The following is a 16431-nucleotide window of genomic DNA, read 5'->3' on the forward strand; positions in this document are numbered from 1 at the left end:
ATCTATCAAATACACCAAAAAAAAATATAGAGATCTATTTTACGTATCTTAAATTTAGGGACTATATATAAAAACAAATTTAGAAATATATGGCTAAACTTCTAATCATATGAAACTGACATAAAGTTATTCCCTATCCCCGCCTCCCATTTCATTCCCATCCCATGACAATTTAAAATTAAAAATAAATTATTCAAAATTTGGCCTAAAAAAGTCAATTAATTTTTTTAGTAGAAAGAAATAAATATAAGTAAAATTATTCACATAATAATCTAAATTTAAATATTCAATTTAAACCTTTATCTTTTCCAATAAATAATCAAATTTGAAATTTAAATATAATATTTATATAATAATAACAAGATAACTATACTAAATAAAATCGGGGTGAGGACAGAATGAAAAATGCATTCTCCGTCCCATATCGGAGAATTCTTTTTTCCTACTACCTTGCCTGTCGAGGGATCTCGTTGTGTTTGAATCCAGAAATTGGACATCAATGACTAAACCAACACAAAATCCAAAACTTATGTATTTGTTTGAACTAAAAAAATATATCCATTTGCCAAAATAATATCGGTATGTCCTTCACTCGAAGTTAAACTATTGATGAGAAGATACAAAGTCAGTCAAGCCCTAAGCCTAATTTCAGTTTACTCCGTGACACAAACTATTAAACCTCTGCCAAAGTTGGTCACAGAAGAAACCAAATTATTCGAAAAACCTCGACCTGAAGAACCGACACCGTCGTCCCCACTCTCTCTTCATCTTCCTCTTCTCCACGACGACTTGTCGAAGACCCACACATCAAAGCTTCTGAACCTCCAGCTGCCTCTCGATGGCCGATAAAGAACCAGAAGAAGGAACTATGGCCACTCATGCACCTCAAATTGCCTCTCCGATTCCTTCCGGCGAGCATACTGTTTGGGCCGATGTGTCGCCTCTTCTCGAAGCTGCCTGCGGAGGTTGTTCTTTGTTTATTTACTTGTTTGTCTTTTATTATTTCATTAGACATTGTGATTGCTCCGTTTCAGACTGAGATGTTGATTATTTTGTTATTATGTTTTGCGTGAACGATTTTTTTTGTGATATTCATCGTTTAGTGATTTGATTAACTTACGGTGAGTGGAACTGTCTTTGTTTCTTAAATCTCTGTGGTTGACACACTAATGACGTATAGCATTGGTTAATCGCTTATTAGTACTTCTGAGACTAGGCTTTACAAGAAAAGAGAGAATGTTAAAGCAGGAAAATGAAATTAATTTAACTTAAATGGAGGCTTCTAATTGCGTTGGGTTTCTGATAATGTAGCTGTATGAGTAGGTAAATGATTGCTAAGGTTATAACTTCCACAATGATTGTTTGTTGAGCAATTGATCTCGTTGTTAATTTATTGATTTTTATAGTTCATGCTTTCATAAAGTAGGAATATATTATGATTTTTGTGTTTACCTTCTTTACAAACATTATTGCATTCAGCAATGTGCACAAATTTGCTCTCTCTGTAGCTATTCATTTTGCTATTAAAGTTCATCTCATGACTTTTGCTACCCGCTCAACATTGGAGAGGCATTTAATCATCGCCTGCTTAAGAATTGAATTGGAATACTTTTAGCAGATTCATTTAAAAGATTGGCGTGTTGATCTAGTTTTATGTACGAGTATCAACTTCATTATTTTGTTAATTTGTCCCATTAGTCAACTAATAGACTATATTTAATTGTAACCCGTTGATACTCAATTTTTGTTCTTCTCTTAAGTAACTTGAATAAGCCATTTTTGGATTCCATTTGTCTTACAACTATCTATTTAAAATATATCTTGTTTCAGATCTTCAAGATGGGGAACTTATTCATGGGGATAATTTCAATCTTTTTTCCGCCATGTCTGCTTTAGAGGTACAGCTTCATAGTTTAATATATAAGAAAACTTATATGCGACAGTAGAAAACAAATATTTGTTGTTTTCTTTACATTCATTGTCTACTCATAATGGTTGACGGCACAAACTGGTTTGAGGTTTTCATCACATTTTATGTGCTCTATTTATCAGCCATATATGGTTTTTTCTTTTTAATTTTAATTTTATCTATAAGACCGTGCTCGTTGTGGGCTGATGCTGCCTAGTTTCTATGTATTGACTTCTATACATAAATTTATTTACTTTTTCTATGTTCAATAATGTGCTTAGAAGTGAAGTTGCACTGTATTTCTTGGAGGATCTCCTCACTTTTTATTGTTTTATTTATCAGCCTTCATGTCGTTTATATATATGTATGAGATACTGCAAATTATGGGTGGACGTTGTCTGGTTACAGCCTATCAGACTGTTATATGGAAGGTGGCATAAGTTTTCAACTAGTTATATTTGTATTTTCTTATCTATACCTCTCCTAGTGATGTAGTAGGATTAGGATAAGTTAGGGTATTATGGTCAAATCCTTAGTTGATTAGGATTGGGATTAGTTTCCATGATTAGAATTAGGATTAGTTTCCTTGGTTTATTAGGATTAGGATTAGTTTCTTTGACTAATTAGGATTAGGATTAGTTTGCTTGGCAATTCTCTAGAAATAGAGAGATTATCTTCTTGTATTGACAACTTTTGATAAAAACTTTGGTTTTTATTATTGGAGATTTATCTCCTTTTATCTCCTAGGCTACATCAATTTGGTGTCAGAGCAGCCGTTTGGGCCAACGTTGACTTACTATCGGTGGAAGACCGAGAAACTTTTGACAATGTTGATCAAAAGAGGAGTTTCGTGAGTTGTGCTCGTTGTTGAATAGTCCACATCTATATAGGGGGAACCCTTTAAATTTTAGAAAAGAAAGAAGATATTGAGATTTCTTTTTTTTTTTTTTTTTTTTTTGAGATTTTGCAAGAATGGATTATTACCGATCAAGGAAGACGACAAAGAAAGAATATAGCAGTTGGTATAGGCAAGAAAATCAAATTTCCTCCCAAAAGCAATGTTAGAATTCTGATTCAAGTGATTCAGAAGAAGAATTCCAACATAATAATTTTGTCTGTACTCAATTTTCTCAAAGAATCCATCATTATCCACATTTGAAATTTGATTAGAGTGATTCTAGCGATTTCGATGAAGATTCTGATGCAGTTTGGAACGGAATAACAAGACGACATTATCAACAAAGAGCCGACGATCCAATCAAATTGGTTTCTCAAGAAATCGACGTAAGAATTGGGAGTTAGACGATTCAGAAAATGATTCAGAGTGTGAAAGAAATTATTATCACCAACACCAAAGAACTCCCATGAATTATTCCAGCACAGATTTAGAGGTTGAAATATTTTCAAGAAAACATAAATATTCAAATAAATACATTTATCAAGAGGACTTTCGAAAGAGAACGAATGAAATTTGGGTTCTTTTGGAAAAAATTCAAGAAAGGCATAATTATAATCTTCAAGATTTTTTAAGAAACCATAAAGAATCACATTTAGTCCCTCAAAAAGATCAAGAACTCATCCAAATGGGTCGTGAAATTGTGCAAAAAATGAACGAAGTAGAAGAAAAGAAAAAAAATCAATTGAAGATGAGTTGAATATGAAACGTAGAAAGATCGAAGAGGAGCTAGCGTTGGAAGAAGAAAAAAACAATGGGACTAACACGAAGGTTGCTCAATTTGAACTAGATGATGAGGAACTATTAAGTATTAATCGATGAAATCAACGAAGGTGTTGAAGAAGATGAAGCCATTGCAAAGAATGTGTCCATTTAGTCAGATCAATTAACTGAGCCACACAACCAACCACAATTACCTCCACTGCAAGAGAATAGAGCAGAAATTAGCCTTGACCCCCAAGAAAGACAATAAGAGAATCAACAACACCTATGGTATGTAAAAAATGTCCAAGATTTATCAAGAATTGTTAAAGAACAACTAAGATCAAGGTTATATTAGAGGAAATATTGGGAGGATGTGAATTCTTTAAGTGTGGAAGAAAAAGATACTCATGGGCAGCCTAATTCGAAGAAAATTGAAAATCTTTTTCTTTCATTCCTTGAGGAGTTTGCATATATTTTAACAAAGGATTTAACAAATGATTTTTTAAGCAACTTAATTCTTGGGTTCATTGATGATAGTGTTGATGAAAATAATTTTCCCTTTCAAATATCAAATATTTGATATATTGACATGACTCGTGAAAATTGGTTGTTATTGGTGCCCGGTATTCAAAGATGCGTCCGTTCGAGTGGCTTATTTTTTTTTAAAAAAAATTTATCTTCATTTTTGTTTTAAACTCGAGGATGAGTTTTTTTTTTTTTTTTTTTTTTTTTTGGAGAGATAGAATGATGTACTAGGATCAGGATAAGTTAGGGTATTATGGTCAAATCCTTAATTGATTAGGATTGGGATTAGTTTTCATGATTGATCAGAATTAGGATTAGTTTCCTTGGTTTATCAGGATTAGGATTAGTTTCTTTGACTAATTAGGATTATGATTAGTTTCTTTAATTAATTAGAATTAGGATTAGTTTGCTTTCTAATTCTCATAAACAGAGAGATTATCTTCTTGTATTGACAACTTTCGATTCATAATAAAGACTTTGATTTTATTATTGGAGATTTCTCTTCTTTTATCTCCTAGGCTACATTACCTAGATATTAGGAAATCCTCAAGTTCAAACCCCTTGTATTGGTGGTGCATGCTTGGAGTCCCCTACTTCCAACAAGTTGCCTTTTGGGATTGTGGAGCTATTTTCATTTTATACTATTTCTCCTGCTTTACTTTTTCTCCCACTATACCCACGTCTTGCTGATTGTTTTGAATTTTCCTTTTTAGTAGATAATGGATCCAAAAATGGATTCGGGTATGATATGTAAGTACTATTCTGTTGACGAAGCTATTGAGAATGGTGCTGCTCCAATTCCTCTGAGCTTTGATAGAACGGTTGATGTTCAGTGCACTATTGATATCATGGACCATCTCCTATCTTGTGAGGTACTCCTTTTTTCAATATGCTTATTATAACTAATTTTTAATTCGAAATAGAGATATTATTTTACAATTGATTGCATTAGATTGCCTTGGTTGTTTTGAGAATTGTGCATCCAGTGCCTGACGTCCCTATAAGAATTCTTGTACATATGAAGAGACTCCAGGGAGTATGCCTTCCCGCCCTCTCTCTTTATTATTTTTTTAAAATTATTATCTTTATTGTTTTTAATCTTGGAGACGAGTGTGGTTCTCTACTCTGATGATTGTTATGAAAATTGTTCTAATTTGTATTTGACAGGTTATTTCCTTCTTTCTACATAAAACACACTGTTTGGGAAAAGCATACTAGTGACGCTGACTTCTTTAAACAGGATTATTTGTATTGAGCCATTTGGGTTATCATTTTGATGTACTTCTCATTAAGTAAATGAAGAGTATTTCTGTTTACCAAAAAAAAAAAAAAAAAAACCCTCTCCATCTTTCACTCTTCCTCTCAAATGCAACTTCCAACAAAGATAGCTCCCATCCTGTAGGCCACAAGTCTTGGGCTGCAGCTCCTCAAGTCAGCCCCTTACTCTAAAATTTGATTGAAGCACCACTAGCGCTACACTGTAGGAACTTAGAGAGGATCAAACGCTGGAACAAGCTTAGCAATGTGAGACCATGAACTTGTTGGAAGAATAGCAGTGTGAATGTCCTTGTGTGAATTTTCCAATGAAGTCTGTCCCATTTTTTGCTAGCAATCACTTTATACCAAAGAGAATTAGGTTTCCAAGGAAACATCCTTAACCTATGCAATGAAGAACAATGTTTTTCTGTTTCGTATTTCCATATTCCCAGTGTGTAAACGTTCATTCATACGAGGGAGAAGGACCACTCTCCATCTAACGGAATGACTACCCTTTGGTCCCTAAAGCTAAGGGTTTTAGACCCATCTGGCGATCTTGGATTCAGGGGTTGGCTCATTTTTTTATTTATCTTAGTTGGGGATTGTTTGAGCTGTTCGCTGGATCATAGCTTATCAAAGGGTCTCATCGCTTTTCACCCTATTGGTAATGGTAACTCCTCCTTTGTCTTGAGTCATTTACAGTTTGCGGATGATTCTTTGCTTTTCTCTACAGCTGATAGAACTGCTTTGCAGCACCTTTTTGAGATTATTCATATTTTTTAATTTGCATCTGGGCTGTCTATTAATTTATCCAAAAGTGAATTGTTAGGAATAAATGTTTCTGATGCTGATATTGATTGGATAGTGACTTCATTTGGGTGTAAGCAAGGTCATTGGCCTGCCACCTATCTGGGTCTGCCTCTGGGAGGAATTCCTCTTTCATCTCAATTCTGGAATCCTATTGTTGAGAGAATGCAATAAAAGCTCCATAACTGGAAGTATGCATTCATATCAAAGGGTGGAAGGCATACTCTTATTCGGGCCACATTGTCTAGTTTGCCTACATGTTATTTATCCTTATTTGGAGCTCCAACTAAGGTTATAAATTGCTTGGACAAATTGATTCGGGACTTCTTTTGGGAAGGTGGCGATGGTGGGATGCATAATGTGAATTGGGAGACTATCCAACATCCTAAGTTAATGGGTGGCCGAATTTCCGTCACTGGAATTCAGCTCTTCTGGCCAAGTGGATTTGGCGGTTTTTACATGAACATAATGCTAAGTGGAGGAAGCTTATTGTGGCAAAGTATTACCTCCTAGTTGTATTTGGCCAAGTATTATTCACAGTCCTTCGAAATCACCTAGGCGGTTTATTTGTCAGACCATTACTCTTGTTGAATCTCGTACACAATGTTGCCTAGGTACAGGTTCCTCAATTTCTCTTTGGAAGGACCCTTTAAATTGTGGTGCCCTCTCGGTGTTTTTCCCCATATTATTTCATCTTGCTTGTTTCCCTGATATTAAGGTGGCTGATGTTTGGATTGCGGACTTGGAGGCTTGGGATTTACATCTTTGTAGGAATCTTACTGATCTTGGGACTTTAGAGTGGGCTTCCTTATCCCAGATGTTGTTCTTGGTCGGATTTCGTGTTTCACCGGATTCTTGAAAATGGACTATCGACCCTTCCTCATCTTTTTTTTGAATCTCTTATGGATGATTTGATTAACATTGCAGATCCTCCTGCAAAGGATCTATATTCTTCTATCTGGAAAGATCATTATCCTAAGAAAATAAAAATTTTCTTAAGGGAACTTAGCCTGGGTGTGGTCAATACTGCTGATCGTCTTCAACATTATATGCCTTTTATATCTAATCTCTCCATCTTGGTATGTTGTCAAAGTCACTCTGAGTCCCCTGCTCACTTGTTTATGCATTGCCCTTTCACCTCTCAATTTTGGCATATTATGCAGGATGCTTTTGAGATGTTTCTCTCTTTAAAAAGAAAAAAATTACTAACTTCTGTCTACCTCTTGATGCCTGAAAGAAGAATGTGAGGTTGGAGAGAGAACCATACTTTTTTCCCCAATAAAAGTGTATTTATTACTATTATTATCATCATTATTTTACTTTTTTTGTGGATAATGAATTTTATGGGTGATATTTGCAATTACTGTGTCTCTGAGTTTGAAGTGAAAATTTTCTTGAATATAGATAATGGAAATAAGATAGTAGATGGCAAGTAAATATAAGGCCCTTCGCCTGTTGATGCCATGTTTAATGGAGATAATATGATGCTATGTATAATGGAAATTTTATTTGATACACTCCCTAAGGTTCCTCGCTACTATTGAGGCTATGTTTAATGGTTGAGGAGTGTGGTCATGTTCCAAGTATACACTTTTACCAACCAATAGAAGTGAAGTACATCCAAGATGTAAGGCACAAAATATTTGCATAAGATTCATGCATATAAGACCCGACTTATATGCTTACTTCTTATAGGGTCTTATACTCTTATGACATTTAATTGTATCTTCTATTTAATTTTATACTTTTTAGGCCCCTCCATTAATGATTAACTAAGGTGTGACCTTGCACGACAGGCAACATGGCACAAGGGTCACTCATTGGCACAGACTGTCTTCTCATGCATTTATCTTTTGAGGCCTGATAGAACAAGTTCACATGCATTATTGCATTCCTATTGCAGTGTCATTCGTGCAACTTGCAAGGCAGTTATTGCAGTTGTTTCAGATGCACGAACACATGAAGTAAAGTATTCAAACAACTCTTCGACTCTACTTTTCTTCCTTTCAGTTTGAGGTCTCAATGGATTGTTCTTAAAGGATTTGTATTTTCGTTAAATATTTATTTTATGTCGTAATAATACGTGGGTGGGTTTACTAAATAAAGAAGAATTGAGAAATTAGTGCAATAAATTGAAGATACTTTATGGAATGCCTTTATCTTTCTAAGTGTGAAGTATCATCGCTTGCTATTTCCCCAAATTGCCTATAATCATCATCTCACCTTTTTTTTCTTTCAGGAAGAGGATCTTTTCATAATGGCATATGGTCTTCCTTTGAGTGGGGATGGAGATGACAAATGCTTATCAATGCTAAATGCTGTTGAAGAAACAATTTGCCGCCAATTGCGGGCTTGTAAATCCCCATTACTGAAAAATAGAGCACCAGAAGGCAATCTGCTCATTCCCTCATTCCCTCATTCCATGCCTAATAGTTTACTTTATTTAAAAGTCAAAGTGCTATATTTTGTTATATAGACCTGATCTACGTGTTTATGTGCCAACAGAAATATCTTTCTAGAAAGTTTATCATATTTTCCCATGAACATTAACTATGGGTTTGAACACATTTCTCCAAAGTGCTTTCACTTTTTCAATTGACCATTATGCTTGCCAATCCATGGTGGTTAAATCTCCCCCTATCATTTCAAGCTTCATGTCTTCATTATTTCTATTTTTCTCATTTCTATGGAACTTCATCTGCTTGTTAATTTAGGGATCTCAAATATTCTTTTTGAACTTGCCCTTTTCTTACAGATCTAGAGCCGTTACAAAGTACTTTCGATCTGGAAGAGCACTACTGTAGGGCTCTCTTATGTCGACTGCGCTTCCGTAAGGTCTTAGCCAGTGTATCCTATTGGTTACTTTTTCTTTGGATTGCTATCTTACACGTAACCTTAATTAATGCGTGCTTAAGTATCAGGTTGGCTTTTGAGCTGTTAATATATGATGTTCGTCTTCAAGATTTCTTTATCAGCAAGTATATTGACCACCTATAATAGTATTTTGATTGAATCGAACCCTTGTGTATCTTGTCAAGTTGGTGATTTTTATTTCACAAGTTAATATTGTCTATTACATAGGCTAATATGGGTATCTAATGCATGTAAATCTGGTAGAGTAGGAAAGTCAATGAACTTCTAAGACTAAGACCTTTACAAAAGGAATATAGAAAGATGTAGATGAATAACAGGAACTCATGTTTTCTGTAAAAGAAAGAAAGAAAGCAAGAACATCAGGCAAGGATATAGGACTGCAAATCATCATCATCATCATCATTTTTATGGGAAACGGATAATATCATAAGAAAGACTAAATTTAAAATAACAACCTAGAGGGCCTTAGGAATGAGTGGACCCCTAAAATGGAGGAGCAAAGCAGTTGCAGAACTTCCAACCCAGTGCTATTTCATGACAATCTGTCATTTAGTGTTACATTTTGTGTAATTGAAGATAATTTATGAAATGTACTATATCTTCCCGGTGGTGTACACTTCATTTTCAAGCTATTTTGTTTGAACCTATTATTATTGTTATTCTAAAAACAACTACTTTCGTTGAGAAAGAATAAAAGAATACAAGGGCATACAAAATAACCAGTCCACATAATGCTTCTTTAGAGATAGGGACTCCCATTAAGAATAATGTTGCCTAGCGGATAATTACAAAAGGTCTTCAAATGCGAAATCCAAAGAGAAACATGAAACTTCACCAAATACAGGAGATCACTAGGATCCCTTTCCACACCCCCTAAATACTCTGTTATTTCTCTCCCCCCAAGTATCCCATAATAGAGTGCACACCCATTGAGCCACAAGAAGCACCCCAGGGAGCCACAAGAACCTATTTTGTTTGAAGTGAACCTATTTCATGGCTATCATATTTATGATGCACTAATTCGGGTGACTGAATGCTTTGCAAGAAGTCATTTGTATTAGCTCTTCTCTACTTGTCAACTGGTCTTCTCCCCATTCATCTTCACCTCGTTTACATGCCATTATTGCATTGTGTTCATGGTCCAGTTCAGGTTTTCTGGGAAAGGGGGAAGGGGTTGGGGATAAACGAGTGCAGTCCATATGCAGTAGGAATTTCTTATTATGAAAGTTCCTTTATGAAATTTCTTATACACATGCATACTGTTGCAGAAGAATATGTGCAAGCTTTTAAATATGCTCAGTTCCTTCCTTATTAGCGACATGTTGTTGATCGTCTGTTCTCCTTTTCTCCTACTTTATACGATCTTGCTTCCCTTCGAAACTATTGAGATAGAAGTCATTTCTTAGTCTTGTTTATTACGAAAGTTTGTCTCCTTTTATCTTAAGTCATCACTTTAGCTCTAAATGTCTGCATTTAGTTTGTACTATTTATATTGTATAATCTGCTCTATTTTAACCTCTTTGCTTTTCTTTCAGCATTTTTACCATGTCCTTGCATGTATGAGGCGGCCTCAGGGCAGGGGTTTAGAGTTGGCAAGAAAACATATAGCTTCCTGTTTGTTGGAGCTAGACTTGATCCGCAATTCATCCACTTTTCTTAGCAATAATAGTTTTGGAATTAGCAAAGATGATTTGGAGGATATGACAACTGCTTCAGGTCGTCAACCACTAGGATTTGATTCTAGTTTGAATTGTAGATTGTCTGCCCCTACTCCACCACGTGCAATCAAACTACTAAGTTGGAAAAAGGTGAGAAAATTGGACCTATAATGTAGACTTAACCATAACCGTTTATCATATGACATGGTGTAGTTTCCTAGCAGGCATTAGATTATTTTGTGAAACTGCTTCATGACCTTGATAATATATGTTCGTATTCACTGGACCCATTTCTGGAAGGTGTTTTCCGCTTTGTGGTTCAGTTCCAGAAAAGTCATCCTGATTTGGTTGCTCGATCCCTCCTTCAGGTTTGTAACATTTGGTTCTTCTCTATTCCTCTATTGCATAGTTCATAATTGATGATTATGTACCCTTTTCCCTCGAAGAATTCAAGAGGGATTTAGGGGAGACTATTATTAATGAATGATAATTATTTATCTTGTTTCTTTGGTAATTTTGCTGTTATGATCCAATGGGCTGTTGGAAAGAACTGTATTGTTTGAAAGATGGGAAAAAAAAATTACTGCAAAAAGCTTTAACAGTAACAGTGTTGCTGCTAGGTTACCTAAATTCATCACAATAATAGGCTTGATATTGATTTGGAATTATTGAAATATAACCTTTCTTGTTCTTCTGACAAACACACGAGGTCTTGTAATGGACAAGATGATTTTAATTGTTTTTGACTTTTTAGCTTGATATCAAGTAGTGATAATCAGAAAGCTATGCATATGCTTGAAATATCAATTGTGCACTGTTGGGTGAACTGAAATTGTCCAGTCTTTTAACTTGCCTCAGCCATCTCAGAGAACCACTAGTGGAAAGTATTTCCCCTTCATAACTATGAGCTTGTTGCATTTTTCTTGTAGCCCTTTTCCCACATTTTAGTTGACTAAAGTGTTTCCCATTAGATCGTCCTTTTGAACCCTATGCATAATCTTGCAACTCAATTTGGTTGGAGCAAATAATTAATTTTTGTAGGCTGGGGGATGGTGTGGAAGGCCTGTCCATGACTTTCAGAGCTTTCAGTTTTTGTTAATGAGATTTCTCTTGCATTACTTAAAAACTATTCTAAGCTTCAAAGAAATAACTATACTAATTTAAGGTTTCTTGCTAATACGTGTATTATTTCTAAATTCTCAACTACAAAAGTTCTTGATCAGTTCCTTCTGGTTCAAGATGGAAAGCTCTATGGGAAGGATCCTTTATATGCAGTGATCACCAAAGCTGCAGGATTGCCAGAATCGGCCAAAAACCATGAAAATCAGAAGAACCAATACATTGTACAACTAGGACAGGTTTGGATGACAATTACTATGTTTTTTGTTTTTTTGTTTTTTTTGTCTAAACTTAATGTCCCATTAGCTGTTTTAAATGCCGGTTCAGTTCCAACACTTTTGAGTGGCTAAATGTTATAGCTCCATCATATATTTTTCTCCATTGTCATAATTTATGGTTTTTAAGATGCAACTTGTGTATGGAATGATGTTTACCTTATGGTGAGAACTGCGGCTGCACTGTTCTAATTTCTTGGATAATGCTTTTCTGAAGTGTCGTGTATCAACTGCAAATGCAGTTAGTGTTAAATTTGCTCAAGGTACTTTGCACAAATTCTGCATGGCAAAGACGCAAGCTTGGCAAGATATTACAGGACTGGCGTGTAATCTACATGCAGGTTTGTTCATTTCTCCTTTTAAGTTTTGAAACTTCTCCTCTGTTGGTTTTGCTTTCATACGAGTTTCTTAATAGTGTTAATCATTTATAATTATAGCAGCTCTAAGGGATTCATAATCTATTGAACCCTTTTTATTGGGAAAGGAGTGTGGGATAACTAAAGATTTATGTTTGAACAATGTTGTAAATTATAAAAGTTGAAAATTATACTTTATTAGCCTGATAAATTTTCAAATTCATGTCTTACATATTATTGGCCAAGGATGTGTTCAGTAATGCCTTAGGGATCAGTGTTATATAATGAAAACACTTCTTTTCCAAGAACTTCTAAAGGATATTCACAATATGCTTTTTGCAAAAGTGCAGGGGAATGTTTTTACAATTTCAAAAGAAAAAGTGATACGCAGCTATATAAAATGAAAAATTTGGAAGTGCTTTTATCTGATAAAACCTTGCTCCTTGAAGCTTGAAAGCACCCATGATGTATCTTAAGTTTTAACAATGGCTGATGTTCTATAAATGTTGTTTTGGCAGATGGAGATGGCTTTCAAAAAGGATTTCTCTGAAATCTTGAGCATATCAAATGGAGAGGTACGTTTCTACTTTCAATTATTTGTGTGTGAGTTAGCTATATCTCTGTCCTATTTTTAGCTTCATCGAAAGACCAATACCAGAAGTTTGATGAGAACCTGAAGATAACATTGAAATGATAAAAGAAATACAATACCCTAGCACTTCCAAGTTCCTAGGGGTTGGAGTCTCCCAAAGATTATTTTCCAATTTCTGTCACCTTCAACCCCACTGATAGTAGTACTCAAGTTTATATATCGATTATATTGGCAAAATGCCAAGGAAGCTCGAGATCTTCCTCTTCTTCTCAATGTTCAGTGAGCTACAAAACATATATGACAAAAGATAAAAAAGAACTACACCTCCTACCTCCTTTAAAAGGGAAAAACACAGCTAACAGAATTATCCTCAAGGGCCCACACAATCACAAAATTCCCACTCAAACGTAACAACTTTCTCATTCTCTACTAATTACATCATTTCGCCTACTTTGCCCTCCTCTCTTATGTTTCTTATTTCTTCGAGTATAGACCTTGATTGGGAGTCTATCATATACATCATTTATAACTTCTTGTCACCAGCCAACTCTCGAATGATGAATATGCCATCCTAGTATTCTAATATCTCTAATGTCAGCCTACTAATAATCCTTGCAAAGTTGTAGCATGTGGGTAGCATCGGGGAAGAATATTGCCATTTGCTGTGCATAGCCTTCTGTAAATAAATGTACTATAATTGATGTTGCAACGGATCCGTTAGTTTATCTATTGAAGTGAAAGCTTGATATTTACATAGATCCCAATGAAAACCTCTCTTGCTCTCAAGTGCATTCTGTTTTGAACTCTCGTAGTTTTAAATTTTTTGCTAGCCTAGCCATATTTTCTGCTGTTCACTTTTCACAATTTTATGCTAAGTTTATGTGCAAGTAATCAAATGACCCTTCAACGCCGTTCTCTTTGAATTTTTAACTGAGGGACACCATGTTGAAGGATAAATATTTGGTATTGCAGAATGCATGGATGAAGATTTTCCAACACATCCTCATTTGGGTAGAGGAGCAAACTTATTGGATTTCTTCGCGGTTCCTTGTCTTAGGTTTTGAATTAGAGCTGTACTCCCCCGGCGAGTACTGCATGGTATATTGGTACCTTTCTGTTGTTTTAATCAAGCTCGTGGAGAAAATACATCTGAGAGCATTGATGAGCAATGGAACTGGTGAGTGTGCAAACTTGGCTGCCATATGATAGGCACGATATTTATCATAATTTATCTAAATTAATGCCAAGAAATATCCTAGTGATAAAATTACTATTAAATTTATAGCGTTCTAAGGGACACGTTTGGAAAAAAATATGTGGACTAAATCTGCCATTTGTTGATTTTTCCTGTGTACTGTTATAGGGCCATTGAGCCATCTCAATTACATACATTATGGCTCTGATTTGATCTATTTCCATCTTATGTTCAAGCAGGTAAACGAAAAGGAAAGAAAAAAGGAGCCTCAAAAGATATTGGGAAAGATTTCCAAATTCCACCTGCAGTGTCATTTCTTCAGTGTCAAATATGTCTAGCTGAAGGGCTAGTAATGGTAATAATATTTCGCTCATTTTACTCTGACCAATCTCGGAATATTCCATATTCTCCATCAGTGAGCATGGAAAATGTCCTTCCAATTTCTTGCAGGTGCTTGAGATTACTTTGATTATAGAGTGGGCGTAGAGAACCAATAAATTTTTAGGTTAGGTCTATAGTTCAATATAATGTAGATCCTATTGGTTGGGTCAAGGTGGAGTTTGTCAAGACTCCTGAGAACAATCCACAAATTATGTGTCCAAAATTCTTCGGAGCCATGTAACTTGTACTTTTGTACTCTCTATCCAGTTGTTGACTGTTAAGGAGATTTGGCTTGGAGGCTACTCTCCAGCTGCAAGTGATCTTATTCTTATCTATGTAGCTGTAAAATAGGTTTTAGTTAGGGTTATTTGATAATGATCTGTTTTGTTTTTTACTTTAACATTGCAGAATGTTTTTAAACAAGTTTGTCTGTCGACAATAGAAAATACAAAAAAAAAAAATATGGCTTGCTATTTTAATTGGCATTCCTGTGTTACTCTTTAGGGCCTGTATTTTCACATAATGTTTTGTTTCTGGTCTCTTACTTTTCAGGAGCAAAAATATATTTGGTAGCCATTTTTCAAATTCAAAATGACAAAATTTTGATGATCTTATTTTTATGATTGAATTTTCAAATGGAGTTCATTTTTACTAGAAATATTTTAGAGAACAGTAAATAATTATGAAGTAAACTTCTGTTTCTTTTTAGTATAAAGGAGAAAAATAATAAATGATTATATAAGAGAAATAGTAAGAAATGAAAGCCAGAAATGGGAAATTGAAATGTTGCTCAATGTGCTGCAATAAATCAGTTTAATCAAATCTTTCAGATGCTCGCTGCTTTGAGGAACGAACATATGATTGCACAGAGTCCAAGCCCCTTCAATAGCGAGTATGAGGTAAGGGTTTTTCTTCAACTTTATTGTTAAGACTTCAAACTGTTTGCCGATTTTAACTTCAATTTCAAGCTTTCGTTCTTATATAAATCTTCATTTTCAAGATTAAATGAAGAGTATCAATAGCTTTCACCAGTTCAAGTACCAATGATTTGGGACTGGATTTAATAAAATATTTAGCCTTTAACTGATCAAAACTAAATTTTTGCTGTTCTTTTCAATCAAAGGTCTGATTGAATATTTTATTAAATTTAGTACAAGTTACAAATTGCATATTCCTCTGCAGAGATTCTCTCAACATTTTGAGCTTCTACAAAAGGCTTGCATTCCCGACAACATTACATTCGATTCATACGAGCAATCAACTTGCTTGGCTCGCATTTCTGTGGGTATTTTAAACTTAATGAAAGAAATGAAAACATGTACATTAATGTGTAAGAAACTCAACTCTCCCTTTTGTGTTCTATAGGACCTGGTTACATATAATTGCTTTAAGGATGCCCAGAAGATTGCAAAGGAATTGAAGAGTAGCTTCTCAAACGACCCCGAAAAGCTTGTTGAACTCCGAAGGATCGAGCAAGTCGCAGAGCACAACAGTGTTGCCTTGAACCTGATCCACAAGGTAGGGGGCCTTGATCCGTCGTTAAAGATTTCATTCGAGTTCAATCACCACCCATATTTTGGTACTGCTCTAGTTAAAAGATCTTGAAGCCTTTTCTCTATTGGTCTGTCCCGTTTTCGCTCATAAAGGTTACTTAGTCGGAGGTTTTGCAGCACAGAATGTTTTAAAGGTAATGAAGCCCAAGCCATCCTCCTTTGGCACCTTGAGCGAAATTTATGTATTCTTTAATCATTCCATTTTCTTTATCATTTGTAATTTTTACCCTTGTAAGGTAATAAAACATATAGTTTCAATTTTGATTTCAA

General features: G+C 35.0%; 1 protein-coding gene across 4 annotated transcripts; it reads left to right on the forward strand.

Moving 5' to 3' along the window:
* Positions 1-478: 478 nt before the first annotated feature.
* Positions 479-16431, forward strand: MAK10 (MAK10 homolog). 4 transcript variants are annotated; one of them, XM_039022437.2, is made up of 16 exons: positions 479-965; positions 1831-1898; positions 4811-4966; positions 7955-8122; positions 8398-8548; positions 8914-8993; positions 10568-10840; positions 10915-11058; positions 11914-12048; positions 12327-12425; positions 12959-13015; positions 14005-14209; positions 14467-14582; positions 15439-15507; positions 15791-15889; positions 15974-16431. In XM_039022437.2, exons 1-16 carry the CDS (start codon positions 839-841, stop codon positions 16211-16213), a joined length of 2187 nt encoding a protein of 728 aa, XP_038878365.1. In that variant the 5' UTR covers positions 479-838; the 3' UTR covers positions 16214-16431. The 4 variants fall into 4 exon arrangements, with proteins under 4 accessions (XP_038878365.1, XP_038878368.1, XP_038878367.1 ...); XM_039022440.2 differs by having other exon boundaries at positions 506-965; positions 8062-8122; XM_039022439.2 differs by having other exon boundaries at positions 606-965; positions 4808-4966.

This window comes from Benincasa hispida, chromosome 2, assembly GCF_027475165.1.
Source record: "Benincasa hispida cultivar pf3 chromosome 2, pf3_genome.v1.1, whole genome shotgun sequence".
In the NCBI taxonomy this organism is placed as follows: domain Eukaryota; kingdom Viridiplantae; phylum Streptophyta; class Magnoliopsida; order Cucurbitales; family Cucurbitaceae; genus Benincasa; species Benincasa hispida.